This window comes from Xiphophorus hellerii, chromosome 15 (assembly GCF_003331165.1).
Source record: "Xiphophorus hellerii strain 12219 chromosome 15, Xiphophorus_hellerii-4.1, whole genome shotgun sequence".
Classification (NCBI taxonomy): Eukaryota; Metazoa; Chordata; class Actinopteri; order Cyprinodontiformes; family Poeciliidae; genus Xiphophorus; species Xiphophorus hellerii.
In genome coordinates this window covers 1,380,575-1,404,237 of record NC_045686.1, presented here as the reverse complement: position 1 = coordinate 1,404,237, position 23,663 = coordinate 1,380,575, and the positions used below count along the sequence as shown (strand labels likewise).

Genomic DNA, 23,663 nt, shown 5'->3' with positions numbered 1-23,663 from the left:
GTAAGATTTTGTGTTTTTGCACAAAAAGTGTTTGGCTTTTTAAAAATTACTACTAAATAAACTACAAATAAAATGTAAAGAAATGTATAAGAATGAGTCATGCAATCAAAATCTTAGCAAACTAACAGAACTATAGAAAAGTCTCTTTATTTCTCGTTAGAAGAGCTTCAACTCAGATTGACCTCTAAGCAGAGAAGGGTGACCTTTACTACGCCGGGTCATAACGGCACCATGTCACTGTGCGTTAGTGTTGGCGGTGGTGAGTTGGGGGTTTTACATAGCTAACAGGGAGGTCACCAACAACAGGCTAACCTCAGTAAGCTTTGTTTAGACAATGGCCCACCTCCCCATCCTCAGAACCCACAACTGACCTCTGGAAGAAGCGCAGGGGAATCGTGAGAACCGCTAATCCAGAATAATGAAGAAACCAAATGTGAACGTCTTGGTATCTGTGAAAAATGTGAGTTTTTATGGAGTTTGTGTGCAGAAAACCTTTTCTTTTAGGCATTTTGCATGAAAAACTATTGTATTATTTAGTACTCTGTCTAGCAATTTTAGTATTTACAACACTTTACTATCATTAGTAATGTGTTGTGATCAAATTCCACAGCAGGAGCAGGGAAATTAAAATATATAAACATTTTTGTTTTGAAATGTCTCTGAACAATCACTGTACAGCCACTGCAAAAACACAAAATCTTACCAAGTATTTTTGGTCTAGTTTCTAGTGCAAATATCTTACTACACCTTAAGACAAAACTAACTTATAAATAACATTTTAGCAAGATATAGGAGCTTGTTTAGAGTGGATAATTCTTGAAAATTGGTAAAAAGTACTAGTTCCACATATAATATGGGAAAAATGTCTTGATACAAGTGAAATAATCTGCCAATGGAACCAGAACTTTTTCATCAATATTAAATTATTGACCTGAAACAAGCTCCTCTATCTTGCTGAAAAGTAACTTGTAAGTTAGTTTTGTCTTATTTTAAGTGTACTAAGATATTTGCACTAAAAACTAGACCAAAAAAATTTGGTAAGATTTTATGTTTTTGGAGCGCATGACTGGTCGAAACACAAAATAATTTAAACCAAAAAAAGGGTCAAATTTCAGTGAAGTTGCTTAACATTTAAAATATAAGCAACTTATGAGTTATTACCCAGATCAATAACTCATAATAAATATTTAATACATTGAAACAATACAAACAAATCATGTTAAAGCTGAAATTAATTGTTAAATATACAAAGTAAGTAACAAAAAATTACGTTTTCTGCAATAGAAATAGAAATAATTTTGGTTACTCTAAACAACCTAAAACAAGAAAAGTTATGTTTTATTTAACTTCAGTCACAACAAAATAAAACAAAAATCCAAAACTTGATTGCCGTGTATTTTGCCAAACAAGAGATTCATGACAAACCCGATGTTTTCATGTTGCTGCGCAGCCTTGAATCAAAACCACAAGTCACAAAGTTTGTCGATAAATATTATTTATTGCAGATGAAACACAGATGCACACTCATCTCCTCTGCTCCAGCAGGTTCAGAGCTGGAGGTGTTTACGGTTTCATGTCAGGGCAAGCCTCAGTCCTCAGACTCTCAGGCACTGTTGGACATGCATGCAGAAACACGGGCTTGTTCGTCAGCAGAATCATTTATACTACAGTCGGTCAATCGCTGCGATCCAGGTTGCAAGCACCAAAAACAGCCGGTGAAAACCGACGAAAAACCGATGCAGAAATTTAAGCTGTTGGGATTTCACCTTCTAAAGCTCTGAAACGTGTTGAATGAAATGAAACAAAACATCTTTGGCTTTTTTTTTTTTTGCATGCTGACTTTTGGTATTATGGGTGTAGTTCTTCATTGCCAGAGCTGAAACTCATAAAAACGGTCATTTATATTTTACATAAAGCAAAACAAAGACAGCAACATAAGGAGTTGGCTTAGCCAGGTAGCTTCTAGACGCTAAAAGACATTAATTACAGAATTGATACCAAGTACAGGATGTCAGACTGCTGCTTTAGTCATAAAAAATTTAAACGCACCTAACTACAACTTCTAAATAATTTAAGATTTGTTCAATAAATGATAATTCTTCATGTTTGTTTTAGCAAACCCTTAAAGTACAAATACAAGAGCTGAGATTGCATTTACAATGTAACCAAAATGACTTGCTGTCAAATGAAAAGAAACAGTAATAAATTAATATTCTTTATATCAGGGTATGTGTGTGAATTCAGAGAAAGCTTCAAAACCTGAACAATTAATGCAAAAACAAATAATAGAAAAGCTTTGGCTGTAGATCAGAGAATCCCTTCACATACAGTCGACCGTGTAATGAATTAGTTCAGAGTTACAAAAAGACTTGATTCAAGAAGAAAAACAGAAATGGATAAAATTATTGTGATTTTGAGGGATTGTTAGATTTAATTTGGGTCCTAACCTAATTAAGATGAAGTCATCTAATCCAGATAATTACAGTGTTTTACAAAAGTATCCAAACTCCTTCAAACGTTTCTGACTGAAACCGAACCGTTTGAGACAAACAAATCAAAACACACTGCAAAAACACAAAATCCTACCAAGTATTTTTGGTCTAGATTTAGTGTAAATATCTTAGTTCACTTTAAATAAGACAAACTAACTTACAAGTAACTTTTCAACAAGATACATAAGCTTGTTTTAAGTAAATAATTCCTTCATATTGGTGAAAAAGTGTTAGTTCCAGTTTCCACATGTTACAAGTTAAATAATTTCCCGTTGAAACTAGAACGTTTTCATCAATATTAAGGAATTATTTATTTAAACAAGCTCCTTTATCTTGCTGAAAAGTTCCTTGTAAGTTAGTTTTGTCTTATTTGAAGTCTACTAAGATATTTGGAGTTGAAACTAGACCAAAAGTACTTGGTAGGATTTTGTGTTTTTGCAGTGCAGACAGAAATACGGTGGTGGCAGCATCATGAATCTGTAAAACACACGAGATTGAGGGAGAGGTCACTGCAGCACAACGATACTAAAAACACAACCAATCTCAATAGGATGGGTTGGAACCAAATGTATGTGCTAAAATGGTCTAGTCAAAGTCAATACAGTTTCCATCCGAACTGACTTACAGATTAAGGTTTAAGAGGTGTGAATACTTTTGCAACTCTTCAAGTTAAGAAGGTAAAGATTTTGCTGCTTTTACAGAATGTGGCGGTTGAGGAAACAAACACACATAATGTACATAAAACACACACACACACCTCCACACACACCCACACACCACAGTAATCAGATAGCTCCTCTTTGACTGCAGTACCAGAATACACAGTAAAGCTGCACTCATGGCTCCATCTGAAACATGGATTCTAGGACTGGGCGATATGGATTAAGAATAAAATCTCTGAATTTTTCATACCAGATTTGATTTTGAATATTTACAAAAAGTGGCTTTAATTCAGTCCTACGATCTCTGAGTTATACAATAGAGAATTAGGGTCAGAAAATGAGAATTTGTAGTTATGTTACCGGAAAAATATGCAATTTTACCAGAAAAAATATTTTAAAACTGCAAAAAAACATTGATTCAATGAGAAAAAGAGCTAAGTTATCAGTTGTTGTTTTTGAAATAGACTCAGTTGTTTGCACAATCGCTTATAATTTGACACTGAGCGCTCAAAAATGTTAGAAAAACTTAAATACTTTAATTTTTTTTTTTTTTTGGTTGCAGTTCTGGTAAAATTCCGAATTTATTATTTAATTTTTTTTAAAAAGTCTTAGCCTGGCTTAAATAATCCATTGTGGAGTTGTCCTGAATTCAAAATCAGAATAAATACAAGCTGCAGAACAAGCTTGTCAAACAAGATGGCCGCCCTGGGCGTGATGACATCACTCTGAAATATGGAAACCCAACGAGTGCACAGGTGAAATGTATTTTTTGTCTAAAATTAAATCTTCAAAAATCAAAAACTCAATCGATTTATCGCCCAGCCCAATTTATTTCAGACAAAAATCATTAAAAAGTGGAAAACATCACCAGCCATGATTTATTAAAGGGGACTTATTACGCAAAATACACATTTTTTCTTCCATTTGGGTCTGAACTGCTTCTAAAAACAACAAGAGTTTTAAAGAAAACATCCAGCTGTTTGTTTGGAAATAAGTTCATGTTTTTTGGTGTCAGGAAAATGAGCCGTTTCAAAAATATCCTGATTACTGAGTCACACTGCGCCGTTACCTAGCAACCCAACTGGTTTTACCGCTGCATGCGCTGTACAACGGCTGCTGGAAGTGTTTTGTTGTTGACTTGACATACAGAAATCACTTGCTGCATTCTTGTTGGTTGTGCAGAAGGCTCCACGTCTGCTGTTCAAATATGTATGATTGTATAATTGCACATCTGTTTGCAGCCATTTTCAAGTGCGAGTGTAAACGTTGAGTTGGGGGGCGTGGCCAGCAGCAGCTTATTTGGATTTAAAGTAACAGGAGGCCCTAAAACAGGAGCTCAAAATAGTCTGAGCTGACCAAGACAAATTATCTAAGAATAATTTTGTGCAAAAAAATGAAATGGACATGTTCAAAGAAGCATAATAGGTCACCTTTAAAGTTCACTTTTACAGTGCTAGAACCACTAATATTTGGTTTCTGCCCAGACAGTTTGGGGAAGAGTTGCATCGTCTACATATTTGTACATTTATCTCAACAATATGTGGGAACTTGGTGGGATTTAGTCCCCTAAAGCTTAAACGTCTCAGCAGGATCTGACTACTCTCATATACACATAAAGCTCTCAAACTGAATGAATACAAGGCAAAAAAACAAATCAAAGCAATAAATACGAAGCACACAGTGCTCAAACTTTATCAGCTCACCTTTCACTTCTTCAACTTTCATTTTTTCCTCCAGTTTTCTTCATCATCAACTCTCTAATCTATAATAAAATCCTTCCCAGATGCATCCTCCGTCTCACTTCCTCCACCTTCTTCCTCCTCCAAATAAACATGCTACAGTACTCATCAGTAGGTTTCAGATTCCCCATTGGATCAAGCGAGATCAAATCAAAAACACACAAAAATCACAACTATACATCAGTAGAGACCCGCGGCGGTCGTTTGGTGTCCAGCATCGTGATTGGTTGATTGCCGTAGAAGATCGACTCCTCCCACTGCTGACCTTTAACGTCGTCTTTGGCCGTAATGAAACACCGGTTCGTCTGAGGAGAAATTATCACTAGGTTACACAAAATCGAACTTTAAAAATGCAAAATTGCACTTTAAATGTTTACAAACCATAAAAGATAATCAGTTTGTTTTTTAAAGATTTCTGTTCTTTGTTTTCTCAATTTTTCCCTCAGTAAAAACCAGAGTAGCTGGTTGGAAAGGCCTGCACAGGATCAGGAAAAACATCCAATAATTCACTTTGTTCCTGCTTTTTCTAATTAAAACCGCGAAGTTAAATAATAATACCTTCAAATTGTTTCAACTTATAACTTTACAATGTGCAAAAACATGTCAAACAACTAAAATGAGCTAAAATTACTTGTATTTTCTGGAAAGAGGTTAAGACTTATTGTCTAAAAAAAAGAAGATTGTGTGAGTTTACTTACTGTTCCCCCCTGCCAGCTTTTTAACCTGCTAAACAGAAAATAAAACTTTCAATAAAGAGCAGAGCAACCTGGAAATAAAAAGCAACAGAAACTGTAACAATAAGAGAAATTAAAACGTATTTTGCCCCCAAGAGATGTGTCCAAATCGACAGCGAATTACAGAAAGACTAAGAAGAAAAACTTTTAAATAATAAAGTTTAACTAATACGAGAATAAAGTGGTACAAGAATAAAGTTTAAATTATATGAGGTTAAAGGCATAATATCAGAGTAAGGAAAAAATAAATAAAAAAAGTTGTAATAATGTCAGAATAAAGTCAAAATATTACAAAAATAAAGTTGAAATATTATGAGAATAAAGTTGATACAATAATAAAGTCATAATATTACGAGGATAAAGTTATAATAAGATTATAATAAAATTGTAAAAATGCAAGAATAGTCATAATATGTAAAAACTAATGAGAATAAAATTGTACAAGAATGAAGTCAAGAAAAATCTGAGAATAAAGTCACATTACAAAAATAAATTTTTTTTAGCAAAATAGTCAAAATAATATGAGAATAAAATTGTGCAATAATAAAGTTGATATGAGAATAAAGTTTTTATAAAATTAGAATAAAGTCGTAATTTTAAGAGAAGGAATTAAGTGATTTTATGAGAATTTCTCTAAGAAAAACTAAATAAAATGTACAACATTGAGCATTTTATGAAGTTATTCTCCGGTATCGGCTTTACAAATATGGAAATCTTTTGAATCACCGACTCAGTTGGTCACATCATATCTGGATAAAGTTTTAATTTCTTTTTTTCCTCATAATTTTCGGACTTTCTTCTCCTTCGGCTGTTTACGTTACAAACTGAAGAGTGTTGAACATGTGGAAACCCTCCAATGTGGCTGAATTAAAATAATTCTGCAGTCATTGTGTTTAGGAAGCAGCTATTCTGGTTGTTTTGGATCGTTTTTTTAATTTATTTTTTAATCTTTTTTGTCCTAAAATAATGGATGAAAACAGTTTGAGGCATGCCTGTAGCATGCAGTCAGGTTGTGGTCGCTAACTAAAGGTTAGCATCATGATGAACGGCGAGAGAGCAGACGAGGAAGCGGATCTGGCACTTCTCTGCAGGGGGTCGGCTAATGAGAAGGCATGTTAACGAAGCTCATTACACACAGAGAAGCTGCAGACAAACCAGTTTTAAATATGCAAAACAGAGCCGGAGAAATTTGATCTTCAAGTCTCACTGGTCTACCCCCATTGCAAGATTAACTATTTACCTCCTTTCAGCTAGATTCAGAAACATAAACCTGATCATTTTTTACAAGCAACCGTTGACTTCAGCTTGTTGGAGCGTCTGGAGAATAATCATGTCAAAGTCGTTCCCGTCCAGACAGGTGTTTTTAATGAGGTGGATAATAAAAGTGGAGTTCTGCAACGAGCTACTGAACTCAAAATCCCCCCAAAGTAACTAATAATTACTAAAAATAAAATACGAAAAGATTCCTGACAGATTGGATGCTATAAAAACCTAAAAATAACAGCTTTTTAGAATGAACCACTTAAATTTCTATATAATTAAACTACTCAGGTAGGAAGGTGAAAAAGAATGGATGAATGAAAAGAAGAGAAAAAGAGAAAACAAGAAATTAAAGGAAAAAGAATAAAAAGGAAAAAAACAAAAAAGTCAAAGAATGAAAAGAAAGAAGGAAGGAAAGAACAAAACAAATAAAGAAGAAACAAGGAAAAGGGAAGAAAGAAAGCAAAAGAGAAAGAGAAAAGGAAGAAAAACAGAAGACAAAAAGAACACAAGAAAAGAAAATAGTAGCAAAAGAAAAAGAACTAAAGAAGGAAAAAAATTAAGAAAAAGATAAAAATATATATACTGTACGAATATATATATTTTTTCCAGTCTTCCTTAGAAGAAAACACAAAAATAACTAAAATAATTAACTTACCTCTGTCTTTCCCATTCAGCAACCGCTCCTCTTCCTCTCGGCCTTCATCTGTTTGGAGAAAAATGTTCAGATGTTAAACCTGAGAAACTGAAAAAGGTTTTATGACATACTGGTGTAAAACTAAACTAAATGTTCAGTTGTTTTAGTCAGAATAAACGGAGTAACGGACCAGAGTGCAGCTCTCTGACCAGCGACGACACGGTGTTGGTGATGGAGTCGGCGGCGACCAGCAGGTCGTTCCTCAGGTTCCTCCTCGGCCCTAAAAGCATCAAAATGTTCATTCATCTAAATACACACACTGGAAATAAGACAAAATTAACTTAAAAGTAACTTTTCAGCAAGATATAGATACATGAATAATTCCTTAATATTATTATTTACAAAAAGAAAAAAACCGTGTTGTAAAGCACAATTCTTGGAGTTTATTTCACTTTCTGGTAAAAAAGTCCAGTCTCACCTTGAGCAAAGGCCTCCTGTACGTCACCTCCGACCCCGGCGAGGGAGTCTTGAGGGAGGTACATGTGAGCGTGAGGAGACGGAGCGCCGACCGGGCGGATGGCGGACGGGCTGGGTCGAGACGGCGAGGCGTGAGAAGAACCGGCCGCCTGCGCCTGCGAAACATCAACAATCCAAAAAAACACTCAACACTTTGCATTTAAAACTACGGAGCTCCATAAGGGACATGGAGGATGATCATGATATCAGGTTTTCATAAGTTTTTTTTCATGTATCTTAATATCTTGTTTGTGAGACATCTGAAGTTTTATGTATTTTTCTACAGAACAAAAATGCTTCACAAACCTGTGCAAAAGCAAAAGAGGCCAAACATGGGCTTTCCATCTCTTTTCAGATATAAACAGAAACTTTCCATAAGAAGGTAAGAAAGAAAAAAATACATCCTAACTATTTGAACTATTTTCACCGGATAAAGGCATCTTTTTTTTCTTCTCAAAAAAATAACTGGCAACAAATCTAACAACTTTTCTTTTATTATTAAAAAAAATAACTAGACACAAATCGAGCAACATTTTTTTTAAAAGTCACTAGCAACAAACCTGCTTTTTTTCCAATAAGAAACTAGTAACAACTCTAGCAACATTTGTTATTTATATTTTTTTTAAATAGACACAAATCTAGTGACTTTAGGTTTTTCAAAAAAGCAAATAGCAATAAATCTAAAGACGTTAATTTTTATTTTTTCAAAAAAAGCAATGAGCAACTAATCCAGCAGCTTTTCTTTTCAAATAAGCGATTAGTAACTAAATATTTTTTTCAAAAATAATTGCGTAGGAAAATATGTTTAATGGATCTTTTTCACAAAGAAAGACCAAAGGTTTTTTTTATCTTAAATGCAGTATGTATGTATTTTTTGTACAATTTTAGCTTGATAATTGCATTTTTCGAGTCTGTAAACTCCAGTTAATGATTAATCAATTACAAAATTAGTTTGAAGATTATTTTAATAATCGATTAATCATGATTAATCATTTCAACCCAAGATGGGATGCAGCTGTATTTCTCAAAAAAGACAGCTTATTTGAATTTATCTGATGCGAATCCCAGTTTTACTTCAGTGTTTGTCACACAAAAGGGCATAAACTTACTGCCTGTCGCTGTTCCTCATCCTACAGGGCCACAACAATGGCCGCCAGAAACAGATAGAAGGAAAAAGGGACGGAAAAAGAAAAGGTCAGACAATCAAGAGCTCAAAAAAGTGAAATTATAAAGGAGGAAAAAGAAGCTAGGAATGTGTTACACCAAGGAGGAATGAGGAACTACGAGGAAGTAGGGAAACTTTGTCCTCTACAACATGGCGGAGGCATCATGAGGTCTTTATTTAGACTGTGTGTCACCTTGAGCAGCTTCATCAGCCCCTCCAGCTGCACCATCAGCTCCCTCCTGCTCTCTTGCAGAGACGACATCCTCTGCTCCAGTTCGTCTTTCCTCTGTCTGGGACACACAAAGCAACAGCTCATTACTGTCACAGGAGTAAATAATCCCAGCACAAAGAGTCACTGAGGGCCGGAAAAACCCAAACACAGACAGTAAACAAGCTGCACCTTTCAACATAATATTCTTACAACATGAGAATTCAGTGTCTAATGAAATCAATTAATGGATGCAAACCAAGAAAAGTCACAAGAATAAATTTTTTTTTTAAAAAACACCTTTTGGAAGATGAAATTTGTCTGTATTTCACGAAAAAATAAAATAAAATTAGGAGGCCAAAGCAGAGACTTTTCCACAATTAAGCAGCAGAATCACATTTTTAAAACTTTCTTAGCTTTTAATCCTATAGTAATAAGAGTAAATGAATGAATAAAGAAAATAAAACAAGAATCTGAGCAACAGGTTTAACAATTAATCTGTTAATGAAATATTCAACAACAAATTTAGGCAATTGATTAATCATTTACTGGAGTATACAAGCCATTTGCTGAAAATAAAATCATATTTGATGCTGTAATTAAGCCACAACGGTACAAAAATATATAAATTTTGCATTAAAGATAAAAAAAAACCCCATCTTTGTCTGTAAATAGGTTTTACCCAAAACTCCTCGAGTCGCATAGTTTTAGCTCCATCTGTTCAAATTCTCTAAAAGAATGGTATGTTATTGCATTTTAGGCAATAAAATGTGTTTCTTATGTTTATTTACATATTTTAATGTATTTGTAATATTGTATTACAAATACAATATTTTCATTTAAACCCCTAAAAAACATAGGGGTTTAAATGAAAAATCAGCCTTTCTTCAGAATAATCAATAGAATATTCGATTACTAAAATAATCATTAGCTGCAGCGTTAATCTGAGTCAAAAAGTAGAAAAGTAAAAAGTGTATTCAGTGTATTTTAAAAACCTGGTGAAAGAATGAACAGTAAAATGGACAAAATTATAAATAACATATAAATAATGCAATTGTATCAATCCTAACTTTAAAAAATTTATATCAACTTAAAAAAACTAAAACTTGGATTTGGCGCCTCCTAGTGGCAGCTTTACAGCACATTTTAGCAAAAACTACTAATTTAAAAACTTATTTTAAAAAAAAGCTAATTTTAAAAGCTAAAGTACCTCTATCTGATGCTAACTATAATTTATTTACCAAAATAATACCCACCAAGCAGCATTTTTTCTTTCTTAATTTATTTTTTAACCAAAAAGTAGAAACATGTTTTTTTGTTTGTGCTTTTTTAGGAAAATCCACCATCTGCCCTTGCCATCTGCCCCAACCTACTCTCCCTCTGGGCTACAAAAATAAACAAAACATTTGCCAAATCTGATCAAAAAAGTCATTCTCAAAATTAAAATTGTAATTTGGTGATTTGGAAACATCTCAGCCAAACGTTCAGATAAAATAAAAAAAACAAATGTTTTATGAATAAAAGCTTGTGCGTTTTTGTTACCGGAGCTGCCGCAGCTCGGCGAGGAGAGCCGGGTTGGTGCTGCACCGCTCTGGGCTCGGCTGACACGCTGCGTCATGCTCGGCACGGAGACGTTTGATTTCTGCCAAGATCTCTCTGGGAAAAGAGAAAACCACGCTGGTCAGCACCGGGCAGCTTCACAAACACACACCTCCACAGTTTCCTCCACTTTTACAGATTCCACTTAAAACGTTAAGAAACTAAAACACTCTGTAAGTATGGGAGCTTACTTTTCAGACCAGACATTAAAAATCCCCATTTGAGGGAATGATACACTGCAAATCACAAAATCTTACTTTTATAATATAGAAAAAATGGCTTGTACATTGTCCTCAATATTATGAAATCATTTACTTAAATCAAGCTTCTAGATCTTGATGAAAAGTTACTTGTAAGTTAGTTTTGTTTAATTTCAAGTGTGCAAAGACATTTACACTACAAACTAGATCAAAAATATTTGGTAAGATTTTGTGTTTTTGCAGTGTAATAATAGGTAGATAATACTTTTCAGACCAAAACAATGTTGCTTTATTTTTCTCAAAAACTGGCAGATTGAAAGTAATTCTTTACGTTTATCAACATGTTTCTTCTGACTGGATGCAATAAAATGTGAAAGAGTATCTGCGCACTGCAAAAACAGATTTTTAAAGTTTCTAGTGAAAATATCTCAGTACACATGAAATTAAATTATATTTTCTCAAAGTGATAATCCATTTTACATCAGAAACAAACTTTTTAACTCTGAGAAACTTAATCTAATTTTTTCTGCACTCATTTCATAACATCTTTGCATGTGCAATCTTGTTATTTTACTTTATTTATTTATATTCGGTCATATTGAATTACTTAAATCACTCTTAGGTATATGTATATTTTATAAATTTAATCTCTTATGGTTATATTTGGGGGTTTTTTTCTTGTTTTTTTTATGAATTAGCTTGTCAGCTAATAAATTTCCGCCTGGGGATGAATAAAGTATACAGTGATCCCTCGCCACTTCGCGGTTCACTTATCGCGGATTCGCTATTTCGCGGATTTTCATAATGCATTTTTTTTTTTTTTTTTTTTTTGCATTGTGCTCTGCATTCTGATTCGCTAAAAACTCACTCCCGCTTCTTGTATCAAAACATGCTACGAATTGTGCTATCATTTTGTCGTCTCGTGCAGTTGTGTACGTACGTAAAACAGCTTGGCAAAGTTAAAATTATCTTGTAATTTCGAACATCTCCTAAACCCATAATGTCGACGAAACGGCCTGGACCGACAAAAGCACCTGCGGATGGGACCAAACGGCGGAAGATGCTACCTATCTCAGATAAAGTTAAACTTCTGGACATGCTAAGGGAAGGTAAAAGCTATGCAGCCGTTGCTCGCCATTACGGAATCAATGAATCTTCCGTTCGTTACATAAAGAAGGATGAAAAAAACATAAGGACGACAGCAGCAGTCAATTTTAATACGAATGCAAAAAGGGTTGTAACTGTCCGCAACAAGACCATGGTACGGATGGAGACGGCATTAGCTCTGTGGATTAATGACTGCAGGAAAAAAAACATAACCCTGGATACAAACGTTATCTGCACAAAAGCGAGAATGCTGTATGAAAACTTTGCTGTCAGTGACGGGGAAGAGGGAGAGGATGCCGGGCCCTCAGCAAGTGCTGCTGACAAAGTGCCAAGCGCATTTAATGCAAGCAAGGGCTGGTTTGAAAAGTTTAAGAAACGCTTTGGACTTAAAAATGTTTGTCTGCACGGTGAGATGGCGTCTGCGGATACCGCTGAGGCAGAAGCCTTCGTGAACAATAAATTCAAGGCGATCATTGAGGAGGGGGGATATAAGCCCGAACAAGTTTTTAACATGGATGAGACTGCCTTATTTTGGAAACGAATGCCCTCCCGCACCTTCATCATGCAGGAAGAAGCCAAAGCCCCAGGATTTAAAGTTCACAAAGACCGTTTGACCCTGGCTATGTGCGGAAATGCCGCAGGTTTCATGATTAAACCGGGGCTGATTTACAGGTCTAAAAATCCCAGGGCGCTGAAAAACAAAAATAAGGATGATTTGCCTGTTTACTGGATGTACAATGCAAAGGCTTGGATGACAAAAGCGCTCAATCTGGATTGGTTCAAAAACTGTTTCATCCCGGAGGTCAAGTGTTATTTGAGAGGAAAGGGACTGGACTTTAAAGTGCTTCTGCTCCTTGACAACGCCGGAGGTCACGGTAATGATTTGGCATATGATGGTGTGCAAATCGAATTTCTGCCGCCAAACACTACATCCCTGATTCAGCCCATGGACCAAGGAGTCATCCGTGCTTTCAAGGCTCTCTATACGCGCAACACCCTGCAACATCTTGTTGACGCTATGGACTCGGATCAAGATTTCTCACTGAAGGACTACTGGCGTGGATACACCATCGCATTGTGTCTCCAAAACATTCAGAGGGCCATTCAGGAAATGAAAACGGAAACTCTGAAGGCCTGCTGGAAAAAACTATGGCTAGAGGCAGTGCAAAACGCAACCGGAGGCTCGCTTGACGAGGTCCACCAATCTGCCGTAGAAACAGCTGTGAATCTGGCTAAACAGATTGGAGGAGACGGCTTTAATGACATGAGTCCGGATGACATAAACGCCCTGATTGATGGAGACGCACAGCCGCTGACCGATGCAGAGCTGGCAGAAATGACAAAGCCACAAAGCGACGATGAAAGAGAAGAGGGAGAAGAGGACACGAGAGATGAGGAGGAAGGACTAACGCTTGGTCGCTTAGCAACCATGGTGCGAATGGCCACTGAACTTAAGCGAGTAGCTGAGGAATGGGACCCTTTGATGAGCCGTTCATTACAGTTCTCCAACATAATCGATGGTGGCATGTCGGTCTACAAGGATCTTTTTGCAAAGAAGAAAAAAGAGCGACAACAGCTGCCTATCACTATGTTCTTCTCCCGAACAAACACACCTGCACCGCGGGCTTCAGAAGAAGAGAACACTGCAGAGCGCAGTCAGGATGCAGCGCCCCAGTCTGAAGAGCAGTGAAACGGCCTACACGTGAGTCACTGTATTTGTATACATGTAATAGTTGCTAATTGTAAAAAAAAAAAAAAAAAAAAAAAAGTTTTCTATTTCGCGGATTTCACTTATCGCGGGTCATTTTCGGAACGTAACCCCCGCGATAAACGAGGGATCACTGTATTCTATTCTATTAGCTGAATAAAAATCTATTTACATGCACAGAGGTGTTTATAATTTTGGCTGTAACTGAATGCATTCCAGACTTTAGGCTTTTATTTGTAATATAATTTTAAACTTTTTAATTCCACTTTACAATATATGCTTTAACATAACACCAGAACTAGATGTAGATGTTTTTGTGGTTGTAATGGGACAAAAGTTTAACTGTAATGCCGTCTGTACCTGTTTTTGCACTCCAGTTGAGCGATGAGCTCCCTCTTCTGTTTGTTCACATCAAAGTTGATGCTCCTTGTCGGAATCATCTGAAACACACACACATCACTTTCCTCATTAATAAAAAAGAAACTAAAACTTTATATTGATCCGCTTTAGTTATTCGGTTATTTCTCACTCACTCCTGTGCTTTCTGTCTCTGCCAGTCGAGACGTGTAGCGAGCGATAAGTTTGTGCTCCTCATCCTGCCTGCCTGGACTGTCGACGCCACTGAAACACACAAACATTTGGCTTAGGCTCAAACAATTAATCTGATTAATCACAATGAACCGATTATTGACATAATCGTCAACTAATTTAGTAATTAATTAACTGTTAACTGGAGACTAAAAAAAAGGCTAACTGATGAAAGAACAACACAATCAGAGAAACGGTTCAGCCTAAATTGTACACATTTTTTCTGTAAATATTTTCCACCTAGAACTCCTCAAGTGTCACAGTTTTAACGTCACTCTATTCAAATTCTGCACAAATAATGTTATCCTATTAAGTGCCTTTCACTAAAACTGGTTAATGAAAAATATGTCAGCAGATTAGCCCTTCTGTATTGATGCTAGGACAAGCAGAAAGAGCAGAATTATTTTTACCTGCAGATGCAGATAATATATTATTTATGCATTATCTTATTTAAAAGAGGAATTGAATTATTAAATGTTGTTTTGCATTTGTTAATGTATTTCACATATTGTATTTAAAAAATGTAAGTGGCTAAATGGAAAAATTTGCAGAATGGTCCTTTTTACTGATTAATCGTTGGAACAATCAATCGAATAATCGATTGTTAAAATAATAATTTTTTGGTTGGTAAATAAACGTGTTTCTGAATTTTGATCCCTCTTCCTGCCCTTTGGAAGTAGGTGAAGTACTTCCTGACACTTTTGGGCACTTAATCATTGTCCCTGTTTAACCCAGAAAACTGATTTGAATATTTTCAGGCCCATTTGTCGATTCCAAATTTAGCCTAAATGAAGACGTTCATATTGAGGCTTCATTAGCCTGTTTTGATCATCTATAGCAGCTGTTCCTAAGGTGATTTCCTGCTGTTTCACACCTGACTGAAATGAATCGATGCAATCATTAAACATCTAAAACCTGCATGACAATGGCTATTGAAGGCAAGTGGTTGAGCTGAAGTCTGTTAGCTCACTTATTGTTGTCCTCTGTTCACCTTAAGAAAGGTTGTGCTGTTTTGTAATTGAGGCTGGCCACAACAATGCCATAAACAAGTCGACTCGGGGCGTTTTGAGTTAAACACGTGGAAATAAAAAAAGAAATTGTTGTATACGACCAATTATTGTGTGCATTAATGACATGTCAGGGCCATTTGTAACTTTACAAGCACAATAAAACTCAACTTTAGTTGCTTCGTCAGAAACAAATCTTCTGCTGTCGACGTGTGAGCAGAGCACAATACGCCAGCAAAGTCGTAAAATCAAAGAACAGTTCTCGTTAACTGAGACTGGAGACCGTTCAAAAGAATCGAATCGTTGGTGAATGACTCATCAAAACTCTCAGCAGCTATAACTTAGCTTCCTCTGTAATCCTGACGTTGTTTTCTTTCCACCGGTATCTTCAGCTTTTCTTCTGGGTGATCTGATTTTAAACCATTTATCCATTATTATTTTTAAACACAATCCTTCGGTAAGCTAGCTGTAGCGTCGCACTTTGAGCTGACGTCACGGCAAACAAACGGTCGTTTACATGCAGTACCTTGCTGACCACCAGGGGGCGGCCGAGGACCGCAGTTTCAGAAAGACTGCTATATAGAGGTGTAAGTGTAAAAGAGGTTGGATATAAATTATTTTATTCTCATTTTTACTCATAATTTTCTTTCTGAAAAATTCACCCATCGCTGTATATCACTGAATAATCATTTGCACACTGCAAAAACATCTAGTTTCTAGAGCAAATAATACCAGTTCCACTGAGATTATTTCACTTATAAGATGGGACAAATGTCTTGTTAAAAGTGAAATGATCTGCTGCTGTAACTAGAACTTTTTAAATCAATATTAATAATAATACTGACTTAAAACAAGCTCCTACATGTTGCTGAAAAGTTACACATAAATAGGGCTGCAACTAACGTTTACTTCAGTTATTGATTACTGGTAAACTCCTGTCCCAACCCTCGCTGGTGTGTTTGTGCTTCTCTCACCAGGGGCCGCTCTGCAGTCGATTGACATACGCTGCAATCAGAGCGTGTTCCTCGTTCATCCTCTGAGCTGCTGCCAAGCTGGGTGGAAAGAGAAACAGACGGTCACAATCCCTCCAGTTGGTTCATTTACAGTTTTAAGTGATTTGATCTTCTTATTCTAAGAATGACAGATTAAAATTAAGAGATTAGATGGATTACGTCATGTTAAATAGAACTTTTTCTAAATACTTTCTTTAAAAGAACATTTCTAATATTTTCTGGCCCGCCATAGCAACTTATGTGGCCCTTTAGACTCCAGAAGAATGCATAAATAAAACCTTTAAAGTAACAGTTGTGTACTTAAATAATATTATATATATATTATTATATATATAATAATATTGTTTTTTCCATGTTTATGGAACATCAACAGATCCCCACATCTTTTTACGATAATGCTTAAATTGCGAGTTTACCGCAAATTTTCCACCAAAATGGTCAGACATTGTGTTTATGTGATGCTAACTCCCACCTGCTGGTGGCAGTATTACTTACTTCTACTTCACTGGTTCCTCTGCTTTACTTGGTGTCAAGTAATAATCCGTTATCAAACAAAAAGTCCCATTTACCATCATACATATGTGTAAATATTACAAAATACTATGCAGAAATTTCTAAATTAGCTCGACAAATCAGTGATTTTGATCAGTGAAAAAGATCAACTCCTGGAGGGACTGATCAGTTTCAAAACATGTCCAATATTATTTAATTTTAAGAATTGATTATCAGGTACAGACAAAAAACAGTTACTGAATAAAAGCAGCTACATGAAAGGAATTATGAAGGATTTTTTTTCTATATAAGCTTGACTGTTTTAACCATGACAGCCAAACAGAAAGTAAACAGTGAAGTTAATATTTCTCTACTCTTGTGTCACTCTTTACCTTTTGGACGACTCTGGTACGGCTGAAGACAGCAACATGGCCTCATTGGTGTTCCCAATCGGTCTGGAGGGGCTGAGTAACAAACATGCACAACCATAAAGGCCTCGACATCAGCAGTTTAAAAGCATAGACCTCCCTATCAGAAAACACACACATTCTCTCACCCCCTCATACCCACACTGAAAGTCACGTGGTTTTGAGTGCATTCATGCAACAGCGAATCGTTATATAGTCTGAGCAAACACAGACAGGCCAAAGATCGACAGAGGGAGAGAAAACTGAAAGGAAGAGGGGAAGGAAATGCACACAAAGTTGGAAATTATCTGTGCAGAAACCAATAAAAAAAGTAAGACTTCACAAAAATTATTATACTCACATATATGGCTCCCTGAGTATAACGCCTGCAGGTCGGTAACGACCCAGTCTGCAGCCGTTTGGACAATCAAACAGCAAAGATCCACCAAGAGGGCGGAGCGACCAGAGCATTTTGCTCAGAGAGGAGGGTCTGCGATTCTCAGTACTATCTAAATGTCCTATTAGCATATCAATATGTTTTATGTTTCTCAGGAGTCTACAAATTAACCAGAAAGCAAATTATTTTGTTCTTAAATAAAATAACTCCTCCAATATTTTCTAATGTCACCCCTCTGCTTTACTGGCTTCTGCAAAAAGTAAACGTAGCAACATCAAATGTAGCTAAAATGAAAAATGTTCGTAGAAATTCAACACCTTTTTAAATAACATGAATAATATTTTGAAAAAGCCCAACTGCACTCAATATAATTATGCTAAGAGAGGATAATGTGCTCACAAGGGCTGCAAGTAACAATAACTTTATCAATTTGATAATTAATTGGATAAAAAATTGGCAAATTCTTCAGATTTCTTTTACACTTTTTATTTAAATAAATATTTTATTGCCTAAAATGCAGTATCATGGCTTTCCCTTAGTGAATGTTTGATGATTTGTAGCAAAGGATGCATCTGAAGTGCAATGCAGTGCAGGGGCGATCTGTTGACTTTTCTTGAGAAACCAATTAATAATTGGATATGAAAAAATTATTAATAGAACATTTTTGTCACAGAATTTGAATCAGATGAAGCTAAAACGATGCTACTTTACTTTTGGGTAGAACATATCGACAAAGTTGTTTTAAATTTCATCTTAAATGAAGACTGTATAAATTTGTTTTTCCAGTTTTAGCTTAATAACTGCTCTGTCTATGTCATTCTTTCAGCAAATGGCCTTTTCTTGAGTCTGCATACTTCACTTAACGATTAATTGATTACCAAATTAGTTGACAATTTTTTCAATAATCGATCCATCACGATCCAACCTGATTAATTGTCTCAGCGCTAGTGTTCAGTAAGTTCACCATAACTGCACTTTTTCAGTCGTCCAACTGTTGCAAAACAGAGACGATCTGCTCCTAACTTTTAAGTGCAACACAACGTAAATGCAGTTTTTAACACTTGTTGCTTAGCGTCTACGATAGAGATGTGTGGCGCTGCTGTGAGGTCGTACACGATGTTGGTGAGGTTAAGGGTCCGCTCAGGCTCCTCGGGGTAAATCGGATGGGGCGGTTCCCTTGACGACACGCAGCCCAGCGTCCGACTCAGGGCGCGACCAAACTTCTTCGCAGGAGATTTCTGCAAAAAAAACGGAAAGAAAAAACTGTTTGGTACATGTCACCGCCATCTTTCCTTTGAAAATTATCACAATCAGTTAGAAAATTTCTAGATATATCATATTTAGTAGAACTATAACAAAAATAAAGACGTCTATGCATTTTCTAATTTATGTTAAAAACACATTTATTCTGTGGATGGATGGATGGATGGATGGATGGATGGATGGATGGATGGATGGATGGATGGATGGATGGATGGATGGATGGATGGATGGATGGATGGATGGATGGATGGATGGATATACTGGATAGTTTAAATCAGATTCCATTCATTTCTAGATTACTAAAACTTCTAATACGACTTTTCTGAATTTGAAAGGCAAGAAATTATTTCATGAACATCAAACAGAAAAAGAATAAAAACACGGAGGAGGTAAAAATAATAAAATAAACTAAAACCTCATTCAGGCTGAAAACTAAACATAAATCTGCTGAGGATAACTAGCAGAAAGTGTTTGCAGGCAGGAAGCTGCTCTGCTGAGACGTTTATCCCTGAAACCGAGGCATTAATGCGATGTGTCAGGACTTTGTTATGAATAATTTAACTCCCATTTCTGTGTCTTTAAATTCATTATTTCTCTGCTGAAATTATTTTACTCTCCAATCTGCTGGATCTCCAGGATAAACTGGAAAAAACAACAAAAAGTGGAAATAAACACATCCGGTGATGACCTGCTTTCAACCATTTAATATTTCAAAGTTGAATCGGCCTTTTTTTAAGAAGTGAAATTAAATAATCTGCGTTGTTTTTCTCCAGAGAGCGCCCCCTGGTGTCACACGTAAGAAATCGCAGCAGGACTCACCCAGGAGGAGTGCTCCTTCATCTGGTGCTGGTTGCTGTGAGAGCCGCTGGCATTTCCACGCCAGAAGCAGTTCTGGCACAGCTGGTAACCGCGGCAACGGAGGCAGCGGTAACGGAAGCCAGTGATCCCGTTGCTACGGCAATAGGAGCAGGAAACCGGATGATAGACTGAAAAACAAACAAAACAAACACTTATTTTTAGAATTATAGCAAACATAACCAAAATAAATATGATAAAAAACTAAAATAATTAATGAAATTCTGTATATTTTTCTAAAGATTAATATGCACAATATTTCAGATAAAAAAAACAATTAAGCAATAGAAAGGCTTTGTTCAAAATGCCTTAAATTCAATAAACTGCTAAGTTGACATTTTTTCCTATTTAGTCACACACACAAAAAATTGGGCTATTATCAATTAATTTAGTGATTAATTTGATGATTAATCGAACAATTGGCACATTCAGGTTTTCCACTTAACTCTTTTGTATACAATATTAAAAATACATTAAGAAATGCAAATAAACAATTAAATTCCTATTTGAGATAAGAAAATAAGCGTTTTATTGCCTAAAATACAATAACATATACACCTGATCATTTGTAACAAAGGATCTGCATAAAAAAATAAATACTTCCAACATTAAAATGAGAAAAGCTCAGTCATTTCTGCTTAACTTAACATCAATACATTGTAGGGTTACTCTGTTGATCATTTCCGGCTCTTTTTATGACATTTATTTAAGTTCAAATACATGAAGTTATAAATAAAGACAAATAAATCCTGAAATGAATACATTTTGAAATAAAGATATATAAAAAATTTAAACTGATTGACAAAGTCAGCTCCCCATTAAAAAAATATGTTTTCAATATTTAGTTTTTATTTTAGTGGCACAATTATTTATTTGATGTAGTAATTATCAATTTAATCTTGAATGAAGCAGCTCTCCATAGTTGGGCCAATATGGTTATTTGAGTGTTTTTGTAAAAATCTATCCTATGAATATTCCTGCAATTTAATCCTAGGATTTTGAGTAAGTGTGTGTAGGGTGTGTGTACCGTGCTCCACGTTGGCCATGCGGTGCATCAGCGGCAGCCAGACCAGACACTCCGGGGGCTCAGCTACGATGTCCAGGAACATGTTGAGCATCACCCGTTTCTACAAAAAAAAAAGAAAAACTGCTGAGACATTTTATGACCAAACATTGTTCCATGTTTCTGTTTTCTTTGTTAGGAACTCCAACTAATCTCTGAGTAACAAAACCCAGATGAGTGAAGTGTGTGTACCTGCTGTGGGAAACAGGAGCGAGCCACAGTGTGTGTGTATCCGAAGGACGGTCCTTCATGCAGAGCAGTGGGCAGCTTGAGAGCCTCTCTTAGAAAACTGTCAAACTTGGACAGAACCATGACTCCCTTGGAGTCAGAAACCTGAGAAAACACATCTACAGACAGAAACATGATGAATATTATTACGAAAATTACAGATGTCTGTATGGAGGACTAGGGGCACTGGAAAAAACTGATTATGACCTGTTTCCTAAGAATTAAAGTAAGAGAATGAGTTTGACAACAGAAGATCAAACGCAACATTGTAGAAAAAAATGTCAGAATTCAGAGATTAATGTCTGAATTCTGAGATTACAGTTCAAATTCAAAGATTACAGTACGAATTCATAGATTACAGTTTGAATTCAGAGGAAAAAAGTCTGAATTCTGAGGTTAAAGTCCTACTTCAGAGATTAAAGCTTGAATTCAGAGATTAAAGCTTGAATTCAGAGATTAAAGTTCTAATTCTGAGAATAAAAGTCAGAATTCTGAGATTAATCTCAAATTCTAAGAAAAAATGCCACAATTAAAAAAAAATCTAAATTCTGAGATTAAAATCCAATTTCTGAGACTAAAGTTTAAATTCTGAGATTAAATTTAAATTCTAAAATAAATGTCCGAATTCTGACATTAAAGGTCTGATTTCTTTTTTTTCCAGTGGTCCTAATGCTCTTCTGTATGTCTGTCAGTCATGCATTATCATTTTTGTCACGTTTAAGCCTTCCAGATTAAACTGATTTGAGTTAATAAACATCAAAACCAGAAAGAATTATTTAACCCCCTCCTTAAGTCATGAATTAACTGAGATTAACAACTCGCTACACCCAAGTTTAATTACTGGCAGACTTATTTATTTAAAAAATAACTTAATTAGAACCCATCTGTCAGTTTAAAGTAGAAAAAAGATAGCTCAAAGCAAAAAAATAAATTAATAAAAAATAAATCATGTCAATTTAAAAGAATTCAAAGACAGATGAAAAATAATTGCATTTCTAAGGCTTTGGATGTTTAAAAAAAACACAGTGAGAGAAAGAACTGCAGCTGTCAAGTATCAAAGACATTTGCCTTTTGTGTATTTAGGTTTCTCCAAACCGCCACCACTGTAAAATGAGTTTATTAGTAAAACTATGGGGTGATTATGTCTGAAAATTGTCACACACAGAATCAAAAATGTATATTAAAAAATATTTTTAAGTGTTATTTGAACCCTTTGGGCAGAAAGTAAACAATAATTTCTACTCACATCGCAGTTTGTCCACCAGTTTCCCTCCACAAAGAATAGAGAGCATCGCTTTAACAGAGAGAACTGTCAGACGGCTTTCTGGATCACTAGAACGATGAAAACACATTTACACTTAGCGTTCGCAAATTAGTGCAGCAGATAAATGAATATTTCAGCAAAATATCCCACATGTGGACACAAGAGCCTAACGTGGCACAGATATTTCCAGGTGTTTCATTTTTGAAGAAGAACAAAAAATGTTGAAATTCAAGTGGCTGATGGGAAATATGAATTTTTGAGCATATTACTGGTAAATATTGTACCAGTAATACGCTGCTGTATGTGAACAGGTTACCAGTCAACGGCGGCCAGTATGAATTCGACGAGGAGGATGGTGCTCTCCTGCGGGTTGATGATGTGCGTGGTGGGAAGGCGTTTGCTGAGCTGGTTGAACAGGGAGGAAACCAGGTTCTCCAGTCTGGTAACGGAGATCCCGGCGTTGAGCTCTACGGCGTTGAGCCCAGCGTCCCGCACCGCCTCGATCACGTTGTAAATGTCGATCAGATGCACTGGAAGGAGGAAGACACAACATCAGTTAGCTTCCTCTCCTCTTCTAAAACGTGTTAGATTGTAAGAAAGTCTTAAAATGTAACTGAGGGCTTGTCAGCCATGATGATGCTCACAGTTGCATCTTTTCTGAATAAATCTGAGCTTGCAGGCGGTGCGATATGTAGAGAGACAAATGGAATCAAAGTTCTGTTCCCCTGCGGAAAAGTCAGAAACAAAAACCTTTAATTCATCTGGCAAAAATTATTTCGTAACATCCTTCAAAGGAGAAATAGAAATAATACAGATAGAAATAGAAGTAATACAGATAATTATTCTCACCGAGCTCCACTAATATCTGCCTCCCCTCTGTTCTAGGAGCAGCTCTCCCTCCTTCCGCCATCACCATCCTGCAGAAACAGGAAAACAGTTCAGAAAAGTAAAGAAAACAATCACCTTCCACACATCAGAGGAGAATCTGAAGGCCAAACTCCTTTAGTTTTACACTAAGATGTTTAAAATCAGTTCGTAAAGGGTGAAGGATATGTCTGA

The 23,663-nt window shown here is 35.9% G+C and overlaps 1 protein-coding gene across 6 annotated transcripts in view; it reads right to left on the bottom strand.

Annotated features, from left to right (window-relative positions):
• Nucleotides 1-1,478: 1,478 nt before the first annotated feature.
• LOC116734201 (dystrobrevin beta-like) overlaps nucleotides 1,479-23,663 on the bottom strand; it is a 35,370-nt gene continuing 13,185 nt past the window's right edge. For 4 of the 6 annotated variants that reach the window (XM_032585434.1, XM_032585431.1, XM_032585435.1 and 1 more), the window contains 20 exons: nucleotides 23,454-23,521; nucleotides 23,249-23,329; nucleotides 22,921-23,134; nucleotides 22,587-22,672; nucleotides 21,305-21,459; nucleotides 21,077-21,176; nucleotides 20,014-20,180; nucleotides 19,045-19,169; nucleotides 17,520-17,591; nucleotides 16,597-16,674; nucleotides 14,561-14,648; nucleotides 14,388-14,467; nucleotides 10,956-11,069; nucleotides 9,399-9,495; nucleotides 9,150-9,170; nucleotides 8,003-8,156; nucleotides 7,715-7,804; nucleotides 7,546-7,593; nucleotides 5,592-5,619; nucleotides 1,479-5,198 (listed from right to left, as the gene is read on the bottom strand). In XM_032585434.1, the coding sequence (XP_032441325.1) occupies nucleotides 5,612-5,619; nucleotides 7,546-7,593; nucleotides 7,715-7,804; nucleotides 8,003-8,156; nucleotides 9,150-9,170; nucleotides 9,399-9,495; nucleotides 10,956-11,069; nucleotides 14,388-14,467; nucleotides 14,561-14,648; nucleotides 16,597-16,674; nucleotides 17,520-17,591; nucleotides 19,045-19,169; nucleotides 20,014-20,180; nucleotides 21,077-21,176; nucleotides 21,305-21,459; nucleotides 22,587-22,672; nucleotides 22,921-23,134; nucleotides 23,249-23,329; nucleotides 23,454-23,520 (1,845 nt within the window). In that variant the 5' untranslated portion in view covers nucleotide 23,521 and the 3' untranslated portion in view covers nucleotides 1,479-5,198; nucleotides 5,592-5,611. The remainder of the gene's footprint in view (nucleotides 5,199-5,591; nucleotides 5,620-7,545; nucleotides 7,594-7,714; nucleotides 7,805-8,002; nucleotides 8,157-9,149; nucleotides 9,171-9,398; nucleotides 9,496-10,955; nucleotides 11,070-14,387; nucleotides 14,468-14,560; nucleotides 14,649-16,596; nucleotides 16,675-17,519; nucleotides 17,592-19,044; nucleotides 19,170-20,013; nucleotides 20,181-21,076; nucleotides 21,177-21,304; nucleotides 21,460-22,586; nucleotides 22,673-22,920; nucleotides 23,135-23,248; nucleotides 23,330-23,453; nucleotides 23,522-23,663) is intronic. The other 2 variants (XM_032585436.1, XM_032585437.1) reach the window with 2 other exon arrangements.